Source organism: Schistosoma haematobium, chromosome ZW (genome assembly GCF_000699445.3).
Source record: "Schistosoma haematobium chromosome ZW, whole genome shotgun sequence".
Classification (NCBI taxonomy): Eukaryota; Metazoa; Platyhelminthes; class Trematoda; order Strigeidida; family Schistosomatidae; genus Schistosoma; species Schistosoma haematobium.
Genome location: NC_067195.1, coordinates 13,396,544 through 13,409,185, shown reverse-complemented (window position 1 = coordinate 13,409,185; position 12,642 = coordinate 13,396,544). Strand labels below are relative to the sequence as shown.

The window sequence follows — 12,642 nt, the reverse complement described above, 5'->3', positions numbered from 1 at the left end:
TTGGTCTGGCAAGCGAACACATGATCCGTCATTCAATAGTGTTAATGTCTAACTTCAATCAATTTGTAACTCCAATATTTATGGCTTCTCACTTGAAATCCATGAGTTGGATCTTGAAGCTGGTCATCAGTGAGCAAAGAATAGACGTCAGAAACACAAGTACAGGTGGTTAGATAATTGTTATTGTGAATGGTTTGATGTGATAATATGCAATAATAACAACTTTGTGAAATTAGCAAATCTTTTTAAGAAATATTCGATTGTAGTCAACTAAGACAGATGACATCACATTTAACTTAAAGATAAAAAACGGCAAAGAATAATTATGAAACCAAATGTAAAGGTAATTAAGGGCCTCGACAAATAAAGCGACCTTACATACTGTTGTGTTTGTACAAGTAGGTTTGATCCTATAGTTGATCATGAATGTTATGTTTAATATAGAGAGTGGGAACGGTCAACTATATGTTGCAGGAAAAAGTACGAATAACAATACATCAAATTATTTTTTACCATGAAAAATCACACCTTGAAGTTCATTATTCTCGTTCACTTCATAAATTGATTTCTTATTATTTTCATCATATAATGACCTCATTAAACAATCAATGGAAACAAGAAAACACTGGATACCTATTTCTTTCTAGTATAGGACTGCTAAACAGTGAGCATACGCGGAAGCACTGAAAATTAAACCCAAGAACTGCAAGTTCTTTAGATCACCGGATCCATATAATCAAAAGATTTACCCATCTAACTTCAGTCGATTTGCAATAATGTACGATCATCTTCCAATGCGATTGGTGTGCAACTGTCATACACTCGACATAATTAAGCTTCACTGTTCACAGGTACTTGAAACTAGTCACTAGTCAACACACGATTATCATTACTATGGGGAGATTTCGAGGGTTACAAAATACCATAGTTTATATTACAGAGTGATCTTAGCTTGACAACCAATTGATTTTTGTACTGACAAATCAAGGTGATCTGGATTCGACTCGAGCGTCAGTTACCTCAAGAGTTCATGTATATCTTGCTGACTAGAGCAGACTGGCATGAAACCTAGGTCCAGAGTTGCCAAAAATACATGTTGTTGTAAATAGGTTAAAGTGATAAAATGCAGTAATATATATATATATATATATATATATATATATATATATATATATATATATATATATATATATATACAAGGTCATTAATCTTCGTCCATTTCTTAAGTACTGTTGTTTTAGTCTGGAAAGATTTTAAGAGATGTGAAAAAATAATCATCTCATTCGGAAAATATAGAGGGAACAAATACAAGTTCGCAAATGTCGATGAAGTCAATACATTTAACGAATACAGTGAAACGTTTTTTAACACACACATACACATTAACCACTCGATAGTCGTATCAGATTTTCCTTAAAGTGTTAAAGAGAACATTAATTAGGTTTTTTCTTTTTTCCTTTTTAATTCACATGATTTATGTGTTAACGGCTGAAATACATTTATTTCCTGAGTATTTTGATATTTGGTTTTCAGTAGAATTTACGAGGTGCGTTTGACCCTACTTGTGATTTGTCAGCTGGATGGACCTATATCCTTCAGTGTTAACTTTCACACGGAGATTCTAACTCAGTAGCTTTCGGATCGAACATTGGGCTACTGAGTCTAGATATCCATTAACTTATTCAACAGCATGTGAAGATAGTTGTAATCATTTGTAATTGGACTGTAATTATTCAGTCTTTGCGAAGTAATTGTTGAGTCGGCTTTCGGAGAACTTCAACGGAGCCTCCAGTGGCCCAAAAGGAGCCGAAGAGTCCTAGCGAATTACAGCACGATGGAGCATTCTAGAATTCCAACGTGGCGTGCTACTATTGGCCAGTAGCATAATATGTCGCTAACGGATTGGCCGAAATATGATGTTGATTTAACAAACGTTAACATCTATAAATACCCATGTTTTCTGTACAAAAACGAACCTTGGAGTAAAGTATTTCTCTCATACTTTACGTCTTCTCTCTGGTGTTCAGGTCGCTGTGTAGTTCTAGCTTGCGGGTTACCAGAATAGCTTAGGAAACGATTATAGCGTTCAATCGACAAGACTTATCAATAATACTATATCAAGATAATCAATTCACTAACTGATATAAATGTCATTACTAACGATAACTACTAGCTACAAGTAAACAGAGATGGATGGTTGCTAGCAGTAGGATCCAGGATGTGCGTTCCGTCAGCTGGACGTACCTAAAAGCATTAGCTATATGTAGTATATAATAGATGTGAGCGAACTGCGGAACAGAAAAACTTATGATTGTTTCACAACACATACTCACTTGAAGTTCATAACGCCGGCCAGGTAGTAAATTTTCAATTTTATATAGTTTCACATGATTATTTTTATCACTTAATGTTTCAGTTGTTTTCATTGTAATTGGTACATAATTCACCTGTTTTATATAATCTGGATATTCATCCACTTCACCAATTACTCTTAATGTGAACTGAGTATTCAGTGTTTCTAAATTAAGACAGCTTGGCATTTGACTTGGTCTAACTTGTACTTGTAGTGAATAATACCGACCGGATGTAGGCGCTTTAAGATCAGTTTGACCTTAAGTGGAGTAAAAATAAAGCAAAATATGACAGGAATATACATAAATACTCTACTTCACTTAGTATTTGATATATTAGTATCAATCAAATATTAAATGATAGACAATATAGCATATGGTACAAATGTGCGTCATTTCAATTCCCCACACTTTGCATCAGTACAAATAGGAGGAGATATTTTAACAAAAGTGGTTGCTCTGTACAATCTTGAGTATTCAATGAATGTTTATTATCTGAGGTAGTTGTTCCATGATCTTCTGCCATGTTAAACTGATTCTGTCAGGGAGTAGTAAAACCGAAAGTATAAAGCTTGAAGTAAGAGGGCAACTTGGAGGTTTTGACTGTAAAGAGATGGAGGCAGAATGCATCTCAGACAGTTAACACGTCCAAGTTTACTACCTTCCCATGGACAAAATGGTCTAAAATAGTTCGGGTATAAAAATTGTACAGCCTCCTCGCCTTGTAGATCTATTGTAGCAGAAGAAAAAATCCAATAAGTGCAAAGCTAACTAAGAAAATACTCTAGAAAAGTTGAGTGAAACCAACCTAGAATAATTACTCATTAAATACTATCCAAGGTTAAAAAGACAATCAATACTGTTTTCATGTCTCACGAGAAGAAGGAAACATATTTTGATAGTATGTCCAATTGGCAAGTGTGTATTTCATGCACACCTGCATACCTTGAACGGAATACCTTCCGTACTGTGTTGTTCACTTTAGTCCATAAAACAAATGCTGAATTCCAGAAATAACAACACACTGAAGTTTTCATTGTGCTTTATAGACTCTTGGAAATGCTGAATTGATAAACTTGAAGAAGGATGTCACAAAACACAAAACAAGAAATCTGTCAATCTAAGGGCCTGAAACTAGCTATCAGCGCCAATATCAGACATATTATGGGTACACATCAGTAGATCGTAGTACAATTTTTTGTATTATATATAGACAGAAGAATGACAAGCTTCTACGTCACTTAGAGGCAGTAATTAGTCGTCATCTTTATCTTAATGTGAGTGAGATAAAACAAATTTTTATTTCACCTAACTCTTTGATATAAATCCATTTACTATTATACTTTGGCCTCAATTAAAGAAAATTGTTTGAAAAATTGGGAGGGTCTTTTGCTTTGTTTGTATAATCTATAAACACTTTCCATCATCCCTCCCAAGTTTTATGTGATCACAAAATAACACCTTTCATTGTTCTTTTAGATCAAACTTATATTTCTAAATTATGGTTATTGTTATAACTGCTTATATTATATTAACACTATTTAATAAAACGTATGACGCCCTTTCTTTACCGATTTAAACAACCAAATAATTGTATTTTCTCATATCATCCTTTATTACTGTTATTACGAATATTATTATCATCCTCACTGTTACAATTACGTCCCTATTATTTTGTAGTGTCAACTTCCAATTTAATTCCATTCGCCTACTTTAAGCCATGATCAGTGAAGTTCAATCGTATCGCATATAAGAAAGGTATCCAACGAAGACAGCGAAAGGTCACCGTGCAATATCGTGCATTGATTTAAATCAAGTATGTACACCGTTAGATCCTATCTCAGGGGTCTAGAGGTTAAGCGTTATCGTGCGATACCGAGAGTCTTGTGTTTGATTCCTGGTTGCGAGATCATGGAAGAACACCGTTTAGTAGTCTCATACTAGGACGAAATAGAAGTTCAGTGCTTCCAGGTTTCCAACGGCTATCTGACTTAGACCGACTCGTGATTCCCTTTCATATTTATAAATTGAAGCTGGGTAAATATTGTTGTGCTTGATAAATTGGATATATTGGTTCAAGGACAAATAATACATGAGAGGTGTTGATTTGTGCACGTCGTAGGTCAAGATTTTAGGGAGAAGTGCACTATTAGTTGGAAATCTAGGTTGTTTTGCTGAGCGACACTTGGTCAAATCAATATCATGAGTTTGTGCACAAATTTGATCCAGTTAACCAAGACCAGGTCTTTCCTACTCTCGGTTTCCCGACTCAAGTAGTCCGTTAAGTATGCATATAGAAAAGTTATAAATCAATGTGACACTCGAACAACCGCCCAACACAACAAACATACACCATATAACTATTCAAATATGTTTTAATTAATGAACTAAGAGCGATTTATACATGTTACGTGCAAAATTACATTTGTACAATATTTTATTTATACAAATCAATGAATATGTGAACGATTTAGCAGGCGAACATGGATTGGAACGAAGTCACTTTATCCTATAATATTTGTTGTTATTGTTGTAGAAAAGTTTATCAACGGGAACTAATTTCATTAAATATGACACTATAAGTTATTATAAGTATCACCAAGAGTAATAATAATAATAATAATAATAATAATAATAATAATAATACAACTAACCCATTCGACCTATTGAAAACTTAATGTCAGATGAAGTTCCCATTGTGATGGATTTCCCGTCTATGCCCTTAAATACCGGTGTTACTTTAAAAGTATAATCAATAGCCAATCCATTTTTTGTGATAGTTAGATCAGGTATATTTTTTAAATTAACTCTGTAAATTGTCCCATTATCTGAAATAGTAGAGTATAGGTTGAAGAAAAACATATCATAAAGACAATTTAGTTATTAATTTTGCATAGGACAGCTTATTTAACGTAAAAATGAGCAACGGAAATATTGGGCATAAGATATTGGGCAAAGATGGTAAATCATTTGACGGGTTAGGAATTTTCATCAACTGAAATGATTAAGACATATGTCATTTATAACTTACGATGATCCGTCTCGATGCCTAATGTTAGTCGATGTAGAAATAGAGTGAAAGAAAGCTAGGGGATGACCAAACCAAAACCTAGAGTCAGTCTCTGAAGTCGTCGATTGCTGGTCTAAGGCACGTAGACACCTAGAAACTATCTGGTTGAATTTAACTCGATAATCGTGATCAGTAGTTGGAGACATGGATTGGAATGGATCAGAATTCGGTCAAAGCGGTGCAGCGGCACTTATTTTTTGTTTTCCTGAAAATATTGAGTTCCAATATTTGTTCGTATAAATATTTAGATTCTATCTGCTCGAACCATATTCTTAATGTTTGGTTTTCTTAGTATAATTTCTACAACAGTTACTTAGACTCCTTTGATATTAATCTTATCAATTACATTATGCCGTGCCAATCTAGTACAAAACAATTTGAACTAATGCACATTTGTGCCAGATTGCATTTTGATTATGGTTGACTGAATTGCGTAACTTAGATACAGTAAAAAAACTGTGTTATTCTTTTTGTTCTACCCTGAAAACGGATTAGGTTAAATTTTAAAAAATCCGGTTTAAATGTTACCGAAAACACAGGTAAAGCATAGCCAAAAGCAACGCATATGTGCATAAATTCAAGTTGCCATACCACATCAGTACATCGAGATGAGATCACTAACACATGTCATATTTGTAGCGGTAGTAACAGTGGTGGTAAAAAGAACACTAGTGATAAGCAATACTACTAAACAAAAAAAGAACAAATTCGTGAAATGGAAAATATGCGATAACTTTGAGAAACTGAAGATCTAAGAGAAAACAAAGGGTGATTGTTAACAAACAGTAACTTTAGACATCTAATGATAACAAACAATTTGAGTTAAAATCAAATATTACTGGGTGTTTGTTACTTACGTTCCCTCAAGCTGTGCAAATATTACAATAAAGGTTCTTATCATTGGATTTGTTTGACTAACTAGCTAACTAATAAATAAATTGACAAGTATGAACTGATATATTTGTTATCACTAAAACGTTTTTTATACTTCCGGCACCTAATCACTTCTTAATTGCCAGAACTCTTCCATTATTCAATCTCGAACAAAAACAAGAAAGCGAGAAATATGAGATATGTTTTTCTCAACAAGTTACTTTATGTAAAGTATCAATGATATTTATAGGATTACGTGGTAATTTGATATTATGAAAGCATCTGAAAAACATATTAAAATTGTCCAATCTGTCATTCTTCAGAATTCTCTTGAAAGATGCTAAAGAACGTTGTCTGCTCGATGTATTGTCAGCTTCTGAAAACCTTTTCGATAATTTATCAAGGTCTCCTACCAAGTTTACATTTTATTATTATGCCAAAGTATCACAATATTCTATGCGAGACATTACACTGACTGGCATATATTTTTCATTCTCAATGTTTCAGTTAACTGTAATGCAATTAAGTTTAAACTTATACAATCTGACATGTAATACAAATGCTTTACAGAGTTTTAATGATAGATCTGGTCAAATATTTTTGTAAATAAAGTAAACAATAAATAAACAATGTTTAGAAAAGCTTTCTTTGCATTCGATTTTAAATACTTGCAACCAAAAATATTTAGTAGTTGTAATCACACACTGATATGAATTGGAGAACCATTAATAATCAGGTCGCATAAGGTGGTAGTTTCGTCCCAGTCCCATGTTCGAAATCTTGAAAGCTTACATAAGTAGGAAAGTAGAAATATCAGATCTTCTCTGAATAATATTTATCCATCCATTCAGTGATGTACATTTTCATGATATCACATAATTGTTGTCTTATTGTTATGGATAATATCGAGACTATTTGAATATTGCAGAATCTATTTTATTGTAATACATTTGACAAGTTAACAACTAATTTACTCATAATGATTTGATTGCCTTCTCTTAAATTTATTTTGATTATTCGATGTCGAATAATGCAATCTGACAAAAAAACGCCTTTCTATTCTATTAATCTTTACGATAATCCTGTGTGCATTGCAATACAATACAATTTTGAATACAATTTTAAAAAAGGGTATACAAGCAGTGATTACTATCATGTTATCATTATTATTATTTTATTGAATTATTTTAATCTCTAGTTATTTCAAAGAAAATAAAAAAATTTTTAAATGATGCATCATTGTGAAGTAATAATAAACAATAATTTGGATGGATACCTTGGTTTCACTCTTCAATTCCATGTTTACACTTAAATATTGGACATTAAGTTAGTCTATTGCGTACCTTTACTTTCATTACAGTGTTACCTTGGTAACCAATTAATAATAATATTAATTATAATGATAATAATAGTAATTATAATATGAATTATAGTAACTTGGACAATAGTAGACCATAGGACCGTGATAATCGAGAGAAAGAGGGGAGAGTTGTAATCTATGCACAGTAAATAAATATCATATATTTATTATATACTTCATAAATCTTTATATTTTGGATAATGCTTGACAATACTGTTTTGTGTTGTGTACTTTTTAATTTTTTCTAAATAATATTAATTAGAATTATATTTTATGTGAATATCTTGTATCTGGAGTTTAATTCTGAAATAAATTAGATTTTAACTGTTTGGAAGTTAATTAAACACAAATAAAAATATACATCGGTTCAGACTGTCATATTACATTAGCACAGATAGATGAAATTGTCAGGCAAAATCCCATAATAGTAGAAGTAGTGACAGTATCAATGGCGATAGAAAAGACTAGACATCAAAGATAAGGTCCAAGAAAATATAAATTAGTAAAATAAGAAAAATAAGAATTATGAAGAATTCAGAAGCATCGAATCTGGGAGAAAACAATAAATGTACTTACTTGCACAATTGTAAAAGATCTTGAAATATATCATTCAGAGTCTCTAAACACTGGTTATGATTATCATATGGACCTAAGCCAAGTAGTCTAGAGATGTTAGCATGACTCACTCCAACTATCATTAACTTCATGAACTGATGTCATTTTGTGGTTCGACAGTAACTAGCTTTTTTCTAACCTAATTCTACACCGGACAACATAGCCAATCAAGGTGGACTTTCACAACCACCCTAGTTAGTGAAGATTTACTACCTTATCAACTGAATTACCAACTTTACCTAGTACATTATCCATGCTCATTGTTTCGTCCCAAAATATACCAGCGATGCTTCGAAGACACCTAAGACAATCTTTTATTCTTAATGTCCATGTTTTGCAAGCGTAACACACATGACGCCAACCAGGTGATCTGAAAGTAACTATTAACATACCATCTTTATTTATACTTTGTAATTTGCATTTGTAATTCTCTAAAAATGTTCTCTCATATACTTACACAACTGCCAACATATTTGATTAAGTTTCTACATTCACCTATGTCTTGTATTTTTATTGAATGTTAGTTTGACAAATTAAACCAGTCTATGTTTTTAGAGTTACTTTTGAAATTCTCATGACATCAAATTTTACACAAGAATATACACCTCTTGTTTTCCAGTCAAAGAAATGTTTTTCCCGAGCAACCATAAGGAAACATATTGAGTGAGAAAAAGGGAATATTTCTCAAAACTAAGAAAAAGTACGCATATAAGCAAACAATATGTTTTTTAATTATATCTTTATCTAGTACACATCGATAATGTGATGATAAATGTACTAGTAGTTATGTAATCCGTTTCATTATTATCAATAATTCATAAACTACCTTGATCGGTTCTATAGGTTTCATATGTACGTATGAATATATTATTATATATTAGTATAAAAGCTGATAACTCGGCCTGTAGCTCTTGCGGGGTTACTGGAGGTCCCAGTCTTTCCACATTTCATTTACTTCAGGATACGTTTTTGGTAAATAGTTACTATTGTGAAACACCAACAATGCTATCAATTTGAACTGTAAATTTTCTCCATAATTTATTTCAAAGGTATATGTTCCAAATTGTAGATCAAAAGGCAGGTTTTTTAATTTTTAGAAATATGGGGGAATTTATGTCATAAAAAGTATTGATGAATTCACACTATCGATAGTGTTATGAATCACCAACTCAAAATGAAGGTTTTGCGATTATATGCTGGAGGCGGAGTTGTAGGTTTTGTTCTGTTGCTGAGGTATCTTGAATTGAGGTACAATATATCTAACAAACAATGATTCTTGTTATTTTTTCAAGGGGCCATCGGTTAATATCAGTCATTAATGAAAGAATCAGCTTTTAAATACATATTCTTCATTACTAGTTTGGATTTAAATTATCTCGTTGTTAAAAATTTCGATTGAATTTTGATAAGTCTTTATTCGCAGAAAAAATCACGTTCACTCAATGCCATTTCTAACCCAAAATTCATCTCTTCGATGCAAACTTATGAATAATAGCTATATCAAGGCAATCCACACAAGACGAATACCTATCCCGACAAAGACTGATCGAAATTCATTCAAGATTATCAAAAAGTACGCTTCAATTTTCTAACTTGAAAATTATTTATTTATAGCTGACAAAGGTTCTCCAATTGATTAATTATGAGGCATTAATATTGTATTGACATAAATGTACGTATTTCTTATCCTTTAACCAATTAAATGTTTGCCAACAAATAAAAAAAAACATGACTTACCGATTTCTTGTTGTGTAATTGGTAAATTAAATTCACTGCCCTGTTCACATGCTTTTGGAAGACCAGACAATTTAGTTTCATAATGATGAAGGAGATTACTGAAAATTATTGGCAGCCCAAACCATTCTATTAATTGATTTTCCGCATCAACTGTAATATCAGTAGGAATGTAAACTGAAGAAATAGGAAAAAAAGCAGATCAGTAGGATTCGACCACAAAATTAAGATAAGTAGACAAACTTGAAATTGGATGTTATTTAATCAGTAATTACTGTAAACAACTCAGTTCTATACGAAGATCAGTCGTTGTCCCAATAAAGCTCAGTATAAACGCTTCAGTATGTGACAATCAGTGCTAGCAATTAAATTTTGAGGGATAGAGTAAGTTTTTTCACCGTGTTAGCGAGTGTCAACTAGTAAAGAAACCTATTTTTAAGTTTTTGTTTGATTGTTTTCAATTTCACCTCATATCCAGATAAAAGTGTGAACTTCCATCCAGTATGATAATTATATTCTTTATTTTATTTGTGTGTGAATTTCATGTGTCTTTATAGTAACTCTGAGTACCTTTTCGTTTATAAGATGTTTATTAACTAATCATCAAGTGCATAAAATACACTATGTCAATAAGTGTGATTAGTTTAATGAGAAGGTGATTTAGAACGAATTGTTTTGGGTTTGTGTTTTGAGTTGTCAATACACCACCATACCAGTCCCTTATATTCTTACTTTACTTCGTAGGAATTATAGTAATTCCCATTTTCCAAGCATAAACAGTAGGGCCGCAGATATTATAGCTTCATGCTAGCAAGCATTCATAAGTAAGGGGTTTCTGTAGTCAATCGAATAACTAACGCTCCTTTAACGAAGTCTTAGGTGCTGGCTAGGACATTAATTCAAGAACTTCATAATGGTCTTTAATTTGATTCGAATGGCACAATTTAGTGCTCTAACTTGAATAAAATGATTCAATGCCTAATAAAATTCATCGTTTGTTAGTTAGCTGGTTTGAAACTAGAATGAGAATGTTTTCTCAATAGTGTACGGGATTTCAGGTACAATCCAATGAAAAGTAAACAATTTCCGATAAACACTTGTATTCGAAAAATTGATGGTGAGTAATCTAAGGCTCATCGTTGGTACAAACTATTTGTTACCCCTTGGATAAAGCTGATTATGTCTACTGGGGTTTCAGGTTGGTCTACCATACTCAGGAATTAAGGGACGATTCAATTATTTTAATATGAATTGATCTATTGCGGACTCGATAACAGCAACTGACACGCAACACTTAAATAATTAACTGGAAAAGCAAGAAGAACGAGAAGTATCGGAACAAATTGAGGTGGTACAACTATATATATGTAGTAACAAAAGTGTGACCAACTTTCAAGTATACAGAAAATTAGTGAACCAAAAATATCGATAGACAATTCGAGAAGGGGAATGATCATACATCATAAAATCAAACTAAAAGAGACATTTAGAGTCACCGTCACAAAAAGTAAGACTTTAATATTATTAACAAAGATTGAGTAATCTCGTGATTGCCTTAACGCTGTTTCATAAAGATATCATTACTATCTACAATTATTTATGATGTTCTAATAATTCCATACACGAACAATAAGATTATATTCCGTTTGATTGTATAAATGATTGTGAATGCTGAGTTCGATACGGTATGGTCATGATCATTTCTATTCCACAGAATAAACGATTTTAAACTTTGCGTCGTCCTTTACTAATATATGCTGAATTCTGCATTTATTTATTCACCTGCATCTATAAAGGTAAGAACATAGGCTGTTTGTCGAGGAACATTTCTCAACGCATAAGAGAGTCCCAGCTTGTATCGCTCAGTAAAACTCAACGCAACAAAATAAGGCTAATCAGTATATGCTTTCGTGGAGATAATTAAATGTAATCGATATCACGAATCAAGCTAAGCTATACATCCATTTAAAATCAGGAAGTATTAGATAGTTATTTCGTTTTAGTAGGAGACTCCTCAATAGCGAGCGACCGCAACCCTGTCAAAGATTGAACTAAGGATCTCGAGTCTCGCGAGTACGGCTGAGGAGTCCCGCACTAGGACGAAACAATTATTCAACCCTTTCTTGACTTCAATCGATATTCAGCTTAAGAGAGAAGAAATTGTGTTTTTTGAACATCATGTATACGTTAACATTCCGAATGCTCTACTTTGAGACGTATCATGTTGCACATGGAACTTAGATTTTTCTTCTTGTCTAATATCTGGGTATATTGAAGTGTTTTACAGAGAAGCACAGTAATGCTTACACCTACAGATATTTTGTTTCCCTTTGGTGTGCCTATTTGTGTATATGTGGAGATCAGTGTGATATATTATATTCACCTTTTTCAAGAATGTTCAGGGTACATAAAAAGCAAAAACGAACCGCTCTTCAAAAATCTATGACACATATATTCAATATCAGGTTGATAGAAAAGGATAGAGAACATTAGGAAAGCATTTGATGAAAAGAAAAATGAAAACGTCATACCAACCAAAAAATGAAAGGAATCACAATAAAGACAAAGAATTTGGTGCATAAACACTAAATGAATATAGATAAACAATATTTCAATACCAAAATAGTACATTTTCATTG

The 12,642-nt window shown here is 32.4% G+C and overlaps 1 protein-coding gene across 1 annotated transcript in view; it reads right to left on the bottom strand.

Moving 5' to 3' along the window:
* MS3_00010303 (uncharacterized protein) overlaps nucleotides 1-12,642 on the bottom strand; it is a 123,154-nt gene that overhangs the window by 22,037 nt on the left and 88,475 nt on the right. Inside the window, exons 13-15 of the mRNA XM_051218665.1 lie at nucleotides 10,007-10,180; nucleotides 5,006-5,179; nucleotides 2,334-2,611 (exon numbers count right to left, since the gene is read on the bottom strand). Coding sequence (XP_051070445.1) covers nucleotides 2,334-2,611; nucleotides 5,006-5,179; nucleotides 10,007-10,180 — 626 coding nt within the window. The remainder of the gene's footprint in view (nucleotides 1-2,333; nucleotides 2,612-5,005; nucleotides 5,180-10,006; nucleotides 10,181-12,642) is intronic.